At 39.8% G+C, this 19,495-nt stretch overlaps 1 protein-coding gene across 1 annotated transcript in view; it reads left to right on the top strand.

The window, feature by feature from the left end:
- glra1 (glycine receptor, alpha 1) overlaps positions 1-19,495 on the top strand; it is a 128,204-nt gene that overhangs the window by 88,988 nt on the left and 19,721 nt on the right. The window contains exon 7 of the mRNA XM_044363245.1: positions 12,445-12,659. Coding sequence (XP_044219180.1) covers positions 12,445-12,659 — 215 coding nt within the window. The remainder of the gene's footprint in view (positions 1-12,444; positions 12,660-19,495) is intronic.

Genomic DNA, 19,495 nt, shown 5'->3' with positions numbered 1-19,495 from the left:
TGAAATACCTACAATACCCGTTTCCTGACAATAACCATGAGATATGATTATCATCCTGTACTTATTGTGCCTAAACTTTCCCAAATCTTAACCATAGAGGTGACAGATTAGAATAATACACCACATGAATGATTCTGATAACATATGACGACCATTTGTGATGGTGTTGGAAGGCGCTGACCAATGATGTCATTCTATAGATGGAGGTATCAGCATAGATGTATGGACGTAGTTACTGTGACGTCATTCGTTGGTTTCTGAAGAGTGGTTTTGAAGCTCAAAGCGAGCCGCTCCGGCTGTCGCCATCTTGGTAGTGCGTGACTCTGCCTAACTCCCAGCCGATCAAAAATAGGCAAAGAGGCGGGCCGAATGGCTGAAACAAGCCACCTAGCGGCTGGCGGACCTGTCACTCAAAGCAGCCATGTCCTTCATTATGCAGAACTTTACGGCTTAATAAAACTAAAAGGGGAAATTAGCTATAGAGACCAAAACCGTTTTTTGTACCAGGCTGTAAACATGTTCATTTCTGCTGTAAAGTTGGGCATTTTAACATGGGGGTCTATGGGGATTGACTCGCTTTTGGAGCCTCAAGTGGCCGTTCGGGGAACTGCAGTTTTTGGCACTTCCACATTACCTTCATTTGAAAGCCCCGGAGGTTGCCGCTTGGGTATCAGATAAGAGAGAGCTTGTGAAGTATAGCATTTGTTGTGTCTCACTTACTTTAATAAAACAAGACTTTGGGGGCTCAAAAATAAAAATAAACAAAACCTACTTGCGCAGCACAGTAACATTGTTGTGGACTTGAGAAATGTGAGGAATGAAGGTGAAAACAAAAGGAATTTAGCAACATGTGTATTTCCAGTGGTTCTATCTCTCTCTCTTTCTCTCTCATTAATACTATTCTTTCTTCATTTTCGCCCTTTCTGTATCTTTTCCTCATCCCTGTCTCTGTACCTTCTTCTGTCTCCTGTTTCTCTTCTGTTTCTCTCAAGCCTCCATCCATCTTTTTTTTTGTTTCTCTCCGGGCTTTGCACTGTAAAGGGAAGAAAGAGGGATAGATAGAAAGAAAGAAAAGGGAAAGGGAGAGAAGAGATAGAGGAGGTTAAGAGAGAAATAAAGCAAAGCAGGACTCAAGGCAAAGAGAAGAGAGAAGAATGGATCTCACTATATGAAGACCAGAGAATATTATCTAAATTAAGACTTGGCAATCACACACTTTGAAATTAAGCAGAGGAGACGTTCAAAAAATGTATGCCTGGAGGACCAAGATGGTGCATGAGTCAGAGACAGGATTTTATTTTATTTGACTGTGTGAAATGTGGAAATAACAGAGAAATGGAAATACATACAGTATTCCCCAAATATTTTTTCTCTTTTCCTTCCACTGTCATGAAACTTTCAGTAAGGCTCAGTGAAGAGGAAAACACTGTGGGATGGGAAAGTTTGTTTTTGAAGATTTTTTTTTTATCCATGTGCATGAAAAATAATGAATAATAATCAAAATGAGCCCCAGTGTACATCTTGAGACATCTTTGGACATGAAAGAAAATGCACATAGCAGAAGATTAAAAAGAGAGAAAAAAAATAAGATAAGAGTGCAGAAAAAGAAAGTGTTAAAAAATAAAATAAGGAAAAATGTTAAGACGGAAGAAGACTGGAAAACAGACTAGAACACAAATGCAAGATGGAGGCACTGGGCAAAGAAAAACAAACAGATGTAGAGAGAAAAAGAAATAACAGGACAGAAAATAAGAGAAGATGTGAGAATAGTAGAGAGGAAAGAAAAGAAGGAAAGAGGAGAAGGATTAAGAGAATAGATGGTGCTGGAAAGATGAAAACAGAGGGAATGAAAGAGAATTGGGGAGAAAGGACAGCAAGTCATGTGAGAAAGTAGCTGAAGGATTGAAATAAGTGAGAGCAGCAGAAAAAAAAAAGAGAGAGAGAGAGAAGCGAGGAGAATCTAGCAGAGGACGGGCGAGGACGGGGGCGGCCGCCACGCTCTGTTTCTCCCTCCAGGTCTTCCAAGTGTGGCTGAAAACCATCTGTCCAGTCCACCTCGCCAGTCCACAATTCTTACACTCCAGAGAAAACAGAATATATATATATATATATATATATATATATATATATATATATATATATCAGCCTGAGATACCAGTGTACAATAGACAGAAAAGGCACAAATAGAGCCGTAGATGTTTGGGAGGGACATTTTTTTTATTTTTTGCCTTTGTGTAGAAAGGAACCGAGACAAACTGAGACATCAAAAACAATAATATTATCTCTAAACTTGAAGGCACAAAAACCTAGAAGAGAAATTAACAGTCACAATGAAATTATCATTGTGACTAACCCTAACCCCTAACCCTAACCATAACCCTAACCCTAAATGCTCATTTTCATGTCACAAGTTTAACCTTAAATGTGCACACTGGACTTTCTTGTCATTTCCTGCATCCCGCATCATTTAAAATATATTTGTAGTGTTATTATGCCTTTCATGGTTTTCTGTTATTTATATACCGTTACAATGCCTTCAGCCTGCTCCGAACGCTTTGTTTGCAGTGTTTTTTTCTACCTTGCTACGCCCATAAACGGCCGTCTGTTCTGCAGCCTTGCTTGCTAAGGTTGTTCCATGGGTTGTTCACGTTGTCTATTGTCATATTTTGGATCAGATTTCAGCTCAAACATGTACAATTGTATTTGAGAAATTATCATTTCGAGTAAAGAACAGAAAAAGTAGTGAAATCCTTCTACTATTTCACTACCTTTCATGGTTTGTAGACGTGGCCCCCAGAGCAGATATCCTGTTTCAGACAGAGGTTTGAACTGAGGGGCTGCATGAAGAGCCAGTATAAGATAAATTAAGAGTATTTTTAACTGTAAATCATGCAAAGATATTCCAATAGAGCCCCAGAGTATAAATGTAGACCTGGAAAGGTGCATGATATGTCCCCTTTAACTAAATTTATGAAAGAAAAGTGCAATTTACAGATTGCAGATTTGCTTTTTTTTAACCTTTTGGATTTTTTTTGTGGCTACTACATTGCTTTACTGTAATTGAACATAAACATTTCCAGAAATAGTACCAGTTTTAAATTTTTTCTGATTAAAAATCTGACATTTTCAAGAGTAAAGTCATTGCATCAAAAAAAGATTAAAGGCTTTATGACTCTTGTAAACTGCTAGAAGTTATTTGCAGTAACATGTAACATTGTGGAGTCCTTGGGAAGTAGAAACCCAGCATAGACCCAGCATCTGGACAAGAAAGATGCGCACATGTTTTGCAGACTGATTCGTTTTTATATTATAAACATAACTTTTTCCTTGCGATATTATGACTTAATGCTCATAATATGTACAATGATTTTACTTGCAAAATTACAATTTATCTTGTAATATTATGCTTTCATTCTCAAATGTATGACTTTATAATCCAAACATTACAACATTTTTCTCCAGATATTTCAACTTTATTCTCAAAATCTTTTTTTTTTTTTATTTCTTTCCCCCTAACAGACACCTCATACTCAATCATAAGACTTTGACTCTCATCTGCATATAAAACATATAAAAATGTCTTCTTCTTCCATATGTTGGCTACTTTGAATGGTCTCTCCCTGCATTATGTTCCATCCAAACCTCCACTTTAATCTGGAAAAACATCCAGGGACACAAGAAAAATGCTTAATTCTAAGTGTAAACAAAAACCAGGAACTAAACATCATGACCAGATATTGTTTAGTTTTCTTAGTTTTCTTATAAATAGATAGAAACACAAAAGCGAAGCCCATCAAACTCTTGTGGGAACCCAAAACTACAAAAAAACAAAAATTATATGTCACAAGAAAATCCATTTTCAGATGACCGTAGCACAGCTCGAAGTGTGTGTGTGTGTGTGTGTGTGTGTGTGTGTGTGTGTGTGTGTGTGTGTGTGTGCAGCAGGCTGATTACTTCAGATTCAGAGCCATCACTCACACAGAGGTTGACGTCTGCTGTCGCCGCTGAGGAGATGAACGATCCACCTCCAGACGAAAAGCCTTGACACAACTCACACACACATCACACATCACAGACACACACACACACACACACGCACACACACATACACACCTAGGTGTGTATAAATACACACCTAAATCCATATTCTCATGCATGCACAGTCAGATGCATGCACAGAGACAATCAAGTAATAATCCACAGCTTTGTTATATAAATACATATAAGTCTGTTTTCTCTGTCACTGAGCCCCACTCAGTCAAACTCACATCACTTCCTGTTTGAGAAATTAAAACTGTCCTACCAGAAAAGTGATAGATGACAAATGATGCAATGCATTGATTGTTTGTTGCCTACTTACACACCCGACAGACAACATGAACATTATCATCCCGTTGTGGTCGTGTTTGTCTCCAGTATTCACTCTCGTTTTAGCTCTGGTTTGGGTCTCCACCAGCTCCAGAGAAAACTATCAGGCTCTTAAGCTGCTATATATTCCACATTCTTCACAAGCTAGTCGCTAACTTTTTCTGTCATCTGCAACCTGAATTACTTATGACTCCCAGGGGACTTGAAGCACAGCAGGTTTATTGAGATTTAAGCAAAACCATGATTTCTCAAACTAAAGTGCTTTTGTTGCCTAAACCCCAAACATGACTCAGTCTCTGGTGTCAGAGTCCTGCGTTTCCTTCTATTGTGATTTGGCGCTATATGAATAAAATTGACTTGAGTTAAAAAAAAAAACATTGCCTATGAATATTATCCATGCAGTGATTACGTTTTTGCCAAAACAACATAATTGGGAAAACAATTTAGTTGTACATACAGTAAATGTAATTTGTAGGAGATAAAGTTGCCCCAGGGCAAAAATGATCTTTTTCTGGAAAAACACTTTATTTATATTTGTTGTGATAAGTTTATTGAATACAACAGTATTAGAAATATGCATAATGTGACCATGATTTAAAATAAAATAATTTTCGCATTGACAGGTAGTGAATGTGGGGCTTTTGGGGCGTTGCAGATTTTATCTCTGTATTAAACCAAAAACATATTTCTCTAACGTTAACCAAGGGCTGCCAGCGCCTTTAGATAACCATAAAAAGAAAGAACTTTGTCGTCTCTGAACATTCACTCATACATTCAGCATCAACATTTCTGCCAAATAAGTTAATTAACAACATTTAATCATTATGTTTCCTGCAAAAACTATTTACTGTTGCATTATAGTATTATATGAGGGTTATTTCAAGAAGACAGGGTTGACAGTGAGTTTATCAGAGGTTGTTTGCTGCTGCTGGATGAGAGCGTTGAGACTGAACTGTTCAGTAAATGTTTTGTAAAACCAAAACTATGAGCTAAAAGAAGCTAAAACGCTCACCCAAGTGACCCTAGTTTAATCTAACCATAACAACTTCCAACCTGCGCTGTCTTCTTCTATTCTGTCTTTTCTTCAGTAGCAGACATGAATTCTTCAAGGACAATTTACACCCCCATCCCACCCACCCCCGCGCTCTTTCTTTCTTTCTTTCTCTCCTTTTCCTACATTTCGCTTTCTGCACCTTTCTCATCTCATCTCCGGCCTATTACTCTCCACGCTGCTCCTCTGTGACTGCGTGTGTACTTTCATGTGGGCGTGCGTGCGACCACGTGTGTATATATATGTGTGTGTAAGTGTGAGTGGTTGGCCGTGCACACGCCTCGCTGCTTCCCCAATCAAGCATTAAGAGGGAATTAAGGTGTCGTTTTTACTCAGATTTATTAGCTGCAGTCCATTGTGACTCCGAGAGAGAGAGAGAGAGAGAGAGAGAGAGCATTTCCCTGTATCTCCCTTCCATCCACCCCAACACACACACACACACCCACACATACACACACACACAAAAGAAAACCCATGCCATGTTTGAAATACTAATTACGGTTTCTGCTGCATTGCAGGGCGCCTTTGTTTTTCTTGCTGGTGATATGTTTGTAGTGTGTTTGGGTGCAAAGCACAAAGATACAGGGTTTAATGCATTTCTTAGTCCCTGACCATAACTTAGCCCTAAACCTTATTCTAACCTAAAGGCATTTTCAAACCTACAGTTGGTTTGCTCTGACATATTAATTACGGTTTCTGCTGCATTGCTTGGTGTGTTTTTCCCTCTTGGTCCAGTTTCTTTTCACATAGAAAAAAAAAAAAACACTTCCTGTAAAGGGTGTCAGTACAATCGCTGTGTTCAGATCTGGCAAAATGAATTGTGCCGAGGGTGAATATGAGCCAGAGTTGAATTCAACTGGACTAAACAACACAGGTTTGAAAACGCCCTTGAACTTAAAACTGAGTGAGAACTGGACAAAACGTCCTCACTTTTCAAAAATGTTCCTGAAAACTGTATATCTTTACTTTCAAGGTCTAAAACACAAATAGGTCCTTACAAAAGTAGTATAAAAAACACACATGCACACACAAAAACACTCCACACACACACTGAAAGAAAGTATTGATTTTATGACACACACACACACACACACACACACACATGCACACATGCAGAAGTGCACACACAAGACTGGAAGCCATTTCATACAGTGAAAAAAAAAAGTGTGTGCCTTGTTACATACAGAGCACACACACACACACACACACACACACACACACACACACACAGTGAGATAGGGGCCCGGCTGAATAATTTCAATCTTCTTATCAGATGGAAAATATGGACAGCACTTAAAAGCTCTGAAGTGTATCACAGCTATAAATCAAGTCCAACCCCATCGACTCTCCTCTTCCTCCTCCTCCTCCTGCTGTCATTTTTTTCTCCTTCCCTCCTTTCCTCCTGTCTTCTCATATCTCCCTCTCCGCCTCATCCCTCTCTCCTCTCGCTCAACACTCCCATTTCCTCCGTCTCGTCCTCTCTTTTTTTCCCTCTCTCCTGTTTCCTCTATCCCTCCTTCTTGTCTTCTTTCCATCATTTCTCCTCTCTCCGGTTTCCAGTCTTTTTAAGGTTAAGTCTAATTGATGAGGCTGTCTTCCATTGATCGTCTTTGATTAAATGGATCGTCGGCCATCTTGCTTTTTGGTTCTCTTGTGGTTTATTGTGAGACCCAGGGCTCTCATTACATTACAGCGAGAGACATTTGTTAGTGTTGCTGTTACTGCACTGCAATGTAAATAAGCCCACTGCAGCATGTGTTAATTTAATTATCTCTGTTGCAGGATTTCCTTTACAAACAATGACTTGTGCAGAAAATATGTGATGTAGAATATTTATATTTACATTTTAACATATTTCATATTTGGACATTTCATCCATACAGTGCATCAGTAAACTTTATTAACATTTATTTAATTTAAAATACAAAACATAGCCCAAACCATGAAAAACAGACAAAAAAATAGACTATTTTCTTCTCATTAAGATTGCCATGTTTGGCACAAATGTCAGATATTCCAATAATATGCTAAACAGAAACAAAACATTATGAATATGAGCAGTGAGAAGACAAAGACAAAAAAAAAACACCACCTACAGAAATTCAAACTACAACAACAGAAAAATCTCAGGCAGCAGCTGTCAAAGTCTCACACTGTTTGACTGACAGGTGAAGGCTGTGAGGTGAAGCACAGAAAAGCCGATAGCAAAGAGTGTCGAGCACCAAACATAGAGACTGAAAAACATTCTTAAAAAAAAGTGTTGTTGATTTTTAACTACAAGATATAATATTGGATATCGAAGCATATCGTAGGAAAGCGGGAGCGGAGATTTAAGGGGCAGGAGGAGGTGAGATTCACTCACTCCCTTCCTTCTAATCCCTCCACTCTCCTTTTACAGCAACACGCTGCGAGCGTAAACATTCACAGTTACTTTCCCTTCACAGCCACACAAGGACTAACAGTGCTTCTGGCAGCCGCAGATCACCAGACGTTCAACTGCAGCAACACAGTGTGTGCAGTGTACCAGCATAAGAAAGCAATACACGTAGGTTAAGATAGCGAGTTAAAGGGAAGGTAACACCGGGAAAGAATAAAAATGACCAAATTCAAGTGTTTGACTCTAAAAAGAGTCAAATATCCTTCAAAAGGAAACTACTGCCAACTTTACTTACTGCATCGACAATCACACAACAATGTTAGATTCTTGTCCCCATGGTTACCACAAACAAGTCTTGCACCTTATTTTGCTTGCTTCACGCTTTTATGAATCTGTGAAACCGTCCTCCCAAGAAAAATGACACAATAGGTCATAATGTCAGTCACCCAAAAACAACATATAGTTACTAGGGGTGTGCCCGAATACAAATACATTATTCGGCAAAGCACAAATATTGGGTTTTTTTTATGAATATTTGTTTCATACAAATTACTTGTTTTCAGGAAGAAAAATAAACCACGTCAAATACCAGAGTGCAGGTCGGTTACATCGCTATCTCAGTGTCTCCCCTCTGCTCCGCTGTGACGTCTATCAGCAGGTCTTAATGAGGGGAGTCACATCCACCTGCTACATGACGCACAGTTCCTAATTTGGACATCTTTCCCGGAGTTGGGAGTGTTCCCCAGAGATAAAGCTGAGCTACTGACACGCGTTTCATGAACACTTTAATTTTCTAAAATTAAAAGCGTAATAAAAACAAAAACAGGATTTTTAAACCTCTGTCCACTTTTATTCATATGCAAATACAAATAATTTTGCTTCCTCAACAAATACAGATACAAATACAAATACTGGGCTCTCTGCACATCCCTAATAATTATGTTTGAATGATGCCATCTACTGTAAGTAGTAACTGTGACCCGAAGCAGAGGTGCGGTTCAGATGACGTATATAAGTTGATAAATTTCCTCATTGAAGGGAGGAGGGATGGATGGAGGCTTTAACCCAACAGTGGACTTTACCACAGGAGACCGCTGTTCATTTCCTGTTTCCAACTGCGAGTCAGGACAGTTTTGTAAATCTTGTAACTATGATCGTCCCCTAACCTTAAACCCCGTGGTTATTATTGTAGCCATGACGATGAAGGTGATCTAACTTTAAGGAAATTGTAACTTTAACCCACACCACATGTTTCTCTAACCTTAACAAAGTGATCATTTTAACCCAAACTAAACCTAACCAGACCTTAACCACAGCGTTCTCATAACTTGATAGATTTAGATCAGAAGAGTCACATGATCAAACGACTTATTTGATTGTTTAGTTTGAAGGGACTTGTTGGAATCTGGACAAATCTGAATGTGATGTAAGAGTTTGAACAATGAACAAAATCTGAATGGAGATACCTTGGATTTAAGACAGTCTGCTAGGATTTCTGTGTCTCTTTGAATCTTATTTTGAAGTCTTGTAGTGTTGCTGCTGGCATGATAAACCTTTTCATTCCTCGTATACATTTAATCTCAGTCAGAAACTGTTAAATAACCTAATTTCTGTACAGTACAATGGCTCAGTGAGTGTAGAAAACTCTAAACTTTGGTGCCACCATCACCAGAAGTATTATCAGTTTGATTTAACTTCCTGTATGATCCTCTGAGCAGCCTTTCAGACCCTCTGCGACTAGCCGTTACCGCAACAAGTATCTGGCAGTATAAATCCAAAACCACCATTTGTGTCTGTTTTCAAAAATACAACATGTTTGCCTTCATTTGATATTCAGCAAAGCCTGGCATTTGTGTCTCTCCGATTTTCCGCTCATGATTTACACTTTGGCTTAGTGTGAGTGCTTGAAGAAATATGACATTTTTCTCTCAAAGCTGTCAACTTCACCTTCAGTCCATCCGTTTTTGGCCCATCCTCCTTTTCACCGCCAGTCTAACATCTCCTCCCTTCTCCGATCCCTCTTTTTCACTTTCTTCCCTCCTCGCTCCCCATCTCTCCACATCATCCTTTTAATTTTTAGATCGTCTCATCATATCCACCTGTTTCGGGGGACACGACTGCGTCCGTGTTTAGATAATGTGTCCTTTCAGATGAAGATAATAAGGAAATCAGAAACACTCTTCGCCGCTAATGGAACGGCACCGCCTCAAGCAAACTGATGAAAGAATATTTTTGCTTTAAGCAGAGTTTAAACATCGCCCAGCTTTATTAGTCTTCCACATTATTTTCTTTTTTTTTCCTGGAATCAATCGTGTATGCTTACTGCAAATTCAGTCATTTCCAAAATGAGATATCCATGTTGAGAAACAGGACACCCACTGAGACTGAAAATAATTGGCTCCGTGAGTAAAAAAAACTAAGCAGCGAATGTATTTGAAGCTGTAAGTATTATGAGTCTTCTCACTATGAAATAATAACCTTTTAGTTGGTGCAAATGCAGAACATCAGAGTAGATTTAAAATGGAATAAATAAATTTCTCAGTAGCAGAAGGTTTTTGTTACCTTTGATGCTTCTTTTAACTTTTCGCATATATAAATATTTAAAGCTGGAATTTAAGGTTAAGACAATAACCTCACCTGGCATCATTACTGCTTTTTTAAGGTTTATTACACAAATCTGTATTTTTCTAAACCTGACTGACTGAACTTTTAACCGAAGCAGCATCATTTCTAGATATAGTTAAAATTGATTAAAACTACATTTGTTCTCAGTATTCAGTATTCTCAAAACTCTCGTAATGACACAAACTTTGTATTTAACTGTTTCTAGAGCTTCAATGATTAATCAATTAATTGATTAATCGATCACCAGAAGATTAATTGGCAACTATTTTGATAATTGAATAAATGCTTTAGTAATTTGTTTAAGCAGATGTGAGGATTTGACTAAATATCTTTTAGATTTTAGACTGTTGATCAGATAAAACACGACGTTTGAAGACGTCAACATGAGTGAGCTCTAATCATTTGGTCTGTAAAAGGTCCGAAAATAGTGAGAAATGTCTCATTATAATTCCTAAATGAGAAAATAATCAGCATCAGATTAATTGATAATGAAAATAATCATTAGTTGCAGCCCTACTTGTTTCCACTGAATAGGTGCATGCTTATGAGATTCGATCATATGCATAATGGATACAGCCAAATTGCTCTGTTTGTGGGCAGGTGTCACCCAAAAGTAAGAAGAAGAATGAAACAATGCAGAGCTTCAAGTCCTGCTTTTGGTAGTCAGTAGTCTCATTAAGGAAAAACAGTTAATACAAATTAATACAGATGTCAATGACATGTCATCAGATCATATCAGAAACACAATAGTCTGATATGAAGTTAGAGGCTAAAACATGTCTTGCTAAAGCTGCCGTGGAGAGAAGCAGGAACGTACCCAGATACAAGCGACTACAGGCAAGGCTGAAGATTAACTTCTTTATTCAGGCTCAAGGGCAGCCAGAGCTAAACTGAACAATACTGAACTGAGCAGAACAAACTGAACTGAACAGAACAGAGGATCCTAGCGAAGCTGAAGGAACAGGTGGCAAGACACAAAGGCAGGCCGGGAGCTGATAGGCTGAGGGAAACACAGGGAGCGGGGCAGGGCTGACTAGGCTGATACAGGGCGGGTGTGAAGGTAACAGCAGGCTGGGGAAAACACTGAGAGCAGGGCAGGGCTAACCAGCTTGACGCAGGGCAGGTGTGAAGGGAAATAAAACGGGCTGGGGAGGAGCGCAGGAATGTAGGAGGGAAACACAGAGCAAACAGGAAACCAAAACCCCAGAAAACACAATACCTCTTAATCACAAAGCAGCATACATTAACCTGTCAAAGAATACACAAGAATATGAACTTAAGTATACAACATTACAAGCTAACTAGCTAATAATGCAAGGCAGTCCATATCAATGAGTAAAACCATATGGACAACAGAAGTTTAACACAGGAAACAAAGAGAACAAAAAGAGTCCAAAAACCAGGAATCCATGACAAAAGCAAAGTGGTCCATATCTTTAGCTTGAAGGCAGTTAAGAGGAAGTGATTCTGCAAAACTCCAGAATATGTCCAATGCTAAATTTCTACAATATGTTTGCATGGCAGCTGGCTAATGTGTTAATAAAGAGGTGAGTGTTGCAGGTCTGTGATGAGGCACAAACTCTGATTTCCTGCATGAAAAGTCCGACTCTCTATATGCCCGTCCACCACGCCCGACCTCCACACCGTCACTCTGTGCTTCGCAAAACATAAAGGACACACTGCTCTCCGCAGTGGCATTGAACGTTGGCACAAGGCGTAAATCGTGAGGTGTAGAAGTGTCCAACATGGACGTAATTCCTGGGGATGGGCTGCCACGGGATAAAATTTATAGTTACAGATACAAGGATTGCAGTGCGGAGGAGACTGTGCGTTCCAAACTGAGAGTAGATGGTAAAAATCAAACAAAAGTGTCATGTCCAGTGCAGAGGTAGATACTTTTGTTATGTTTCAGCTTTTAGAATGACCACCAACCTCTTCCTCTTCATAATACTTAATAAAACTGTCTTCTTCTTCCTTCCTCTTTCCATCCGCCCCCACCTCCTTCACCTCATCCTCCATCCAGGTAAATTCACCTGTATTGAGGCTCGCTTCCACCTGGAGCGTCAGATGGGCTACTACCTGATCCAGATGTACATCCCGTCCCTGCTCATCGTCATCCTGTCTTGGGTTTCTTTCTGGATCAACATGGACGCCGCGCCGGCCCGGGTGGGTCTGGGCATCACCACCGTGCTGACCATGACCACGCAGAGCTCCGGTTCCAGAGCCTCGCTGCCCAAGGTGAGGACAAAACAAACGCACCTTTCAGTACGAGCTTTTGTAATGTGAGACGCTTCACAAGCAGCTGTTGGATGTATGAATTTTTAGAATTGAGAATCATTTAATACATTTTTTTGCTGAATTATTTTTAGAGAAAATAGAGAGGAGTTAAAAGAAAAATGAAATAAAAGGAAGGAGGGATAGAAAATCTCATTTTCATTGACAAATGTGTGTTAAAGTGGAGGGTAAAGGGTCAAAAAGAGGCAGAGGGAGGGATGAGAGAGAAAAATGATGGGGGAGAGAAGAATAAAGAGACATTAACAGAGGAAGTTCAAGGAGACAAAGATGAGAAAAATGACTTACTAAAAAAAAGAAATCTTTTCCTGTGAGAGATTTTCAGATTAAGGAGGGGGGTGGGGGGGGGGGGGTGGGGGGGTGGGGGGGTTGCGTGAGCCAGTAGGATTGTATAATTATGTCCAGGGAAACTGTAATCCTCAACACACACACATACACACACACACTCGCTCTGTGTTTGTTGACATTAGGTGCTTCATGCGCTCTAAAAATTGAACAAGTGAACCGTGATTCCTCTGCAGTTCAGCTGTCACAATAATGATCACACAGCACAGCTGAGCTTAGGTGGGCATACTGCTCACACATACCTCTGAATGTGTGTGTGTATGTGTGATTGATAGCATACACACACACACACACACAGCTCTTTTCACATGCCAGAGAGTACTGTGTCAGGCGGGGCCAGATGAAGGTGGAGATTAGGAAAGTAGACAAAAAAAAAGAGAGAAGAGGAGATTTTTGGATTTGAGAATTTAGCAAACTGTTGTTAGTGATGTTGTACAAGCTGTTAACATTAGTTTCCTGTATATAGATGGACAGAAAGGTGATGTCAGCTCACTAGACGCTATGGTTGGATACAAAATATGTCATACCAGCAGTCATAATCACTCAACGTGTCAGCTCTGCTGCACAGTTTTGTCATATTATATGTTTTTAAAGAGTTTCCTGAACTGTGATGAGTTTTTAAAGCAACTACAGCTGGGATCAGACGACTGATATGAGCTTGAAAATGGCCCTGATCCCTCAGACGTCAAGCATCAGGCATAACAATTTGCTATTTCATTGCCTGAGTCATAGGGGAACACAGAATTATTCACCTAGTCTAGTAACATCTATGCAATACTCCGTGAGCCTTTCAGGGCCATGGTTGTTGATGTTTTGGATCCCAGAGGTGTGTCTCTAGTCGCTCCTGCCAGATCACCTTTGCACATATTACAGGTTGTGAAAGACTGCAAGCTATGATTGGTCAGGTTTCAAAATAGTCTGGCATGTATCTTGGCCAGGAAAGACGTAAACATGTTTGACATGTTAGTCTGATCCTGGCTTAACAGAGCTCCAATACAATATGAGTTATAATCAGTATATAATCAGTATTGCTATATTAACAATAGATCATGTGACTACCTGTATGTGAAAGCGTCCACTTGTAGTGATAAACCCAACTCTGCAGTTCTCTTCAGCTCTGCAGAGAGTTTCAACGTCTTTGTCAACTCACAGTTTTGGTTTTATGGTTCCACAATTTTACTGTTTTGGTTCACTCTCACCACTCTAATCAACACTCTTTCCAGCAGCAGGCAGCTGTTTTCAGCAAACAAGCCCTGATAAACCTACTGTCACTACTTCCTCCGCACCAAACAACAGACAGACAAAGACAGATAGCTGGTGAGGAAAGTGGAACATCTTGCAACTAACAGCTAGCAGCAGTTGCTGGACGCCAAACCAGAGATAAAATGAGAATAAATATGGGACTTACATTTGCTGGGAGGCCGGATACATCACTCCAAATGGATGCTAATGTTGCTCTGTGTCTGCTGGATGTGCAAACAGGCAACTGTTTTGCTAATAGGTTAGCCAAATGAACTTTAAAAAGGTGATAATATGTCAGTGTTGAGGTTACAGCTTGTTTCCACTGACCCTGAGTGGCCGGAAAAAACAACTTTTCAAAAACAACTTTATTAAAGCTTTAAGACAGTAGTTGACAAAGAACTATAGTTGTTAAAACTGCAAAAGTTCTGAAAATAAACCTCAAAATTATTCTGGTCAATTGTCAACACATCAAGGATAAAACGTATTAATAAAATATTAGATTATATCTACAATTATTTTTGTTTTGTTGGTGGAAAATGTTGGTATAAGAATAATCCCGCTCATCAGTGATGCAGTAGTTGATTGACAGTCAGCAACCAGGCAGTGTGTTTGTCACCTGCACACTAAAATTCACTGAGTATAAACTTTTTAGTTGCTGAGAACTGTGACTGTGCATTCAAAAGATACACTGTGACATGTAAGTTTTAAAAGAGTAGATTGTAATAAGCTTCAGTTTTGGTAAATAACCCAACAGTATAATAAAAAATAACACTAAAACTGGGTCGAAACAACCCCTTGCCCTGAGGGGCTTTCTGGGTAACATTAACCCAGTGTTTGTGCTATAATGACCCAAACTGGGTGAATTTTGACCCAGTGATTTTTACTGTGTAGTCAATAAGTCAGTCAGCCAGTTATTTGCTCATTTTTGCCAAATAGCGAACCAGTCAGCCGGTTAACCAGTCAGTCAGCTGATCAGTGGTCCAGTCTCTGGCTGGCTGCATCTCTCCACTGTGTTCTTTTTTTGAACATTGTCCTATGAAGCATGAGTGCAGTAACGCCACCTAAGCTGCAGCTCTGCAGGCCGCCGCTGGTCAGTTTGTCTGTCAGAAGCTTTCAATCTCAGTCAGGACAAGACCGGGCATGGAGGAGCCTGGTCTGGACTGGCCAGGCCGACTGTAGCTGGGTTTGTTTTAGCTCAGCTCGCCCGGTGCCAGGCCATAAGTCTATCTACCATGAAAGATCTATAGACTACTTTAAACGCCATTTTTAACATCATCTGAAACTCAATACGCCCATAGCTCACTCTAAGCTTTTGACAACACTGCAGTTTTCAAAGAAAGTGTTTAGTTTTTGTCTTTCTTCTGCCAAATTTTAGACTTTTTAAGACCTTTTAAATGCTCATTAAAATTGAACATTAGAATGGTTTAACCAGCAAAATGAAGAACCAGCTTATTCCAGCTTATTTCTGATTGTAAACACGTTATAAACCTATATATTTGCAGTAAAGTAAAACAAAGACAGCAGGAAATAAACTGTTCCGAGACATGATGTCCAACAATTTGTTGCACTCACTCTACCTCCATCTGCTTCATTTACTTCACTTACTGGCTTACTTTCCCAGAAAGCCTTTCAACCAACCCCAGAACAGGATGCTGTTTGCGCTGAATGCTGACTATTTATTCCAGTTTTCCACATAACTTGTTGCCTGGTTTAACATAGTTCACATAGTCACCAAAAATGGCTTAATTTGATAGAAATACAAAGTTATTTTGCAGTTTTAGAGCAGAAACCAGACTGCATCCTCTCTTTATGCATCTCCAAACCAAATTTTTATATAAGATAGTCATTTTAAGGAAAACAATAGTGGTCGTGTTTTTGAGGATGCGTATACATCTAATGCCCTTAATGCCTATGCTTAAATTCCCGTTTAAATATTGTTATATATTTAATCTCTAAATTGATGTAATTTACAATCTGCTTTCTGTTTTTCTTCTGTTCATCTCTCTCTCTCTGCATGGATGACCATCAAACCGAGTGAACCAGTTGACCGTTTAGGCCTCAGCGGCTCTCAGAAGCTCTGGGGGGGAATCAGTCAGCCGGGCATTCAAAGATAAATGTTTTCATAAGCATCAGACTCTGCGCAAACAAGCACGACTTACAAGAAGGCCGAGTGGCGACGATAAGCATTGCGTGTTTGTGAAAGTGATCTAAAGTCATAGTTTAATTGGGTTTTAAATGGCTGATTGTAGGTTTTCTCTCTCTGTGACAGTATAGGGATCCCCCCCCCCCCACTCTCAGGCTGCACAGTGTAATTGCGTGTGGAGATGGAGAGTTGTAATGACAGGCCAGGGTGAATGCACTTGAATAATGGTACTTGGCGGGCAGATAGCAATCAGACAATGATCCAACCAGACTTCATTTAGCCCTTATTATCTGGACAGTCCTCACCCTGTCCATCTTGCTTCACACCGAACTCTATGTATGTAAAAGCTGCTGACATGCAGCCGGCTTTGTCTGCAGATTTTGTCTTGTTCTGTGGCTGATTGTCCACATGGCTGTCCATTTAACTTAATAATATACAAATATAACATCTTAAAACTGTGATTTAAGTTCTTCATACCCTGGAAAGGTTGTATGTATGTATGTGGAACACATTTACTCTAGACAGTTTTTTCTGCATGGCTCCACCATAACAGTCAAGGTTGAATGTCATGTTCAAGAGCACTTCAGCAGAAGAGCTCAAAGAAGGAGAGTGTTTTATTTACTTCCCCCTCTTAGTTCTTCCCTTCAAACCTGGATTAAAACCAACTGGACTCGAGGTTTTCCCTCTAATGAATGAGTAGTGTTGCAGATGGTCACCAATGCTACATAGTTAGCCATTTACTGCACAATTCCCCAATTAACTTCATACAGTATTTGTCCCATACTGTTGTCCTTTCTCTGTCAACAAGCACTTCTTCATCATATGAGCAGATAGTAGAATGTGAATTGCCTCAGCACACTTGTAAGTGAAAAATTCAAACTCAAGAGATGTTGCCCTGTTGTATTGAAACACTGCAACATCAAGTGGAATGTGCAACTTGATGTGTTTCGTGTTGTTGTATACAGGTTTTGCTGTAATTCAGCCTGAAATAAGAAGTATATTTTGAAACTTTGGATTATAGACTAGAACTTAAAATAAAGTGGGTTTTGAACAGCGTACAAATATCTATAATGATAAGCCACTGTCACTTTCCAAATCTCATGAGTCCATAAAAAGATGAAAAATGTCACAGAAAGTGGTACAAAAAATGGTGAAAATGTGTCTTTGCTGGCTGCAAGGAGGAACTCTCTCCGGATAGACAAAATGCAGAGCGCTGAAGGTGTCAAGAGAGGAAATTTTGACAAATCTTTTCCTCCAATTAGTAATTCATGCATCAAATTTTAATTACTAATTAGTGCACTTGATATATTTATTTAACTTCACATTTTCATACTGTTGAATTTTTTAATGTGTTCCCTTATGATAACAAAGTTGTGCCGTCGGGTTGCTAAATTGAATTAATAATAAATTGAATTCCATTGTCCTTTTCCTCTCAGGCCTTAGATTTAATAATGTTTGTACTATATATTTATATATTCATGCTATATATTTAATAATGTATATGTGAGGAGACCCACAAATTCCCGGAATTGTTGAAAAAAAAACCTATCATTATAAATCTTTCAGTGGTACCTTTCTAATCCCCTTCAAAGTACTCTCCTTGGGATGCAATACACTTGTCTTACAAATTACAATCTTACAATTTCATTTAGCGGATGCTTTTATCCAAAGCGATGTACATCTGAGAGTTGATACAACACAAGCAAGTATCAAGTCAGGAGACAACAATGCGAGTAAATACTAAGCTAAGTTTGAGTCTGATATGACAGGCAGTACACAGAGGCAATGCATAGAGCTGTTTAGTCATTTCTTAAAGATTGAGAGGGACTTTGCAGATCGAACAGTTTGGTAACTCATTCCACCAACGGGGAACTACAGAGAGAGAAGAGTCTAGCTAGCGACTTGTTGTGGTGGTGGTACCAGGTGCCTTTCATTGGCTGAGTGTAGTGAGTGGGAGGGAGTATAGACCTGAATGAGGGAGTTCAGGTAGGCGATTGTCAGGGTTTTGAATTTGATGCGGACAGCAACTGGGAGCCAGTGGAGGGATATGAACAGCAGGGTGATCAATACGTGGTATTACAAGAGCCTGTACCAGGAGTTGTGTTGCATGCTCAGACAGGTAGGGTCTGATCTCCCTGATGTTATAAAGGGCAAATCAACACGACCAAGTAATTGAGGCCACGTGAACCTTAAAAGTTAGTTGGTCATCAGTCATGACACCCAAGTTTTAAGGACACTTTGTGGGCATAAGTTGGGTTGATTCAAGCTGGATACTGATCTGTTGTTGTATAGAGGGACTGGCTGGGATGACAAGGAGCTCGGTCTTAGAGAGGTTATGTTGAAGGTGGTGTTCTTTCATCCATGCCAAGATATCGGCAAGGCATGACGAGATGCAAGCCGACACTGTGTGGTCTGAGCTGGGTATCGTCAGGATAGCAATGGTATGAGAAACCATAGGAGCAGATGATTGTACCAAGTGAGGTGGTCTATATTGAGAAGAGAAGGGGACCGAGTACTGACCCTTGAGGAACCCCTGTGGATAAGCTGTGCGGTTTGGATGCTTCCCCCCCCTCCGAGATACTCTAAAAGATCTCCCTGAGAGGTAGGACATGAACCAGCGGGGGGCAGATCCTGAGATACCAAGCTCAGTGAGTGTGGAGAGGAGGATTTGGTGGTTAACCGTGTAAAAGGCAGCTTGTCCCAGCGCTTCTCCTGTTCCTGTAGTCATTTTTCTGTCACGGTGTCCAGAGCCTCCTGCTATTCTTCCTAGATTTCTTCCACAGTGATGAATCTTCTCCCTTTCAGTCCCAATTTTAGTTTCACCAAGCTGCCTGCATACATAGCGGCAAATCCAATAACCACACCCTACTCCCACTCTATCAATGGCTTCTGGGAATTTTTGGGTCCCCCTTCATATACTTCAGGTTATCTGTTAAACAGACAGTATTTTTTTTTTTAATTTAAAGGTATAAATTACTTAATTTGGGGAACAACATAAGTTCATCGTTCACAGATTAGTTTAAGGAAACAACTTTCTCATCTTAGGCAGCAA

Source organism: Thunnus albacares, chromosome 10 (assembly GCF_914725855.1).
Source record: "Thunnus albacares chromosome 10, fThuAlb1.1, whole genome shotgun sequence".
Lineage (NCBI taxonomy): Eukaryota > Metazoa > Chordata > Actinopteri > Scombriformes > Scombridae > Thunnus > Thunnus albacares.
Note: the sequence above shows the minus strand (reverse complement) of the source record. Positions and strands in the feature narration are given on the sequence as shown.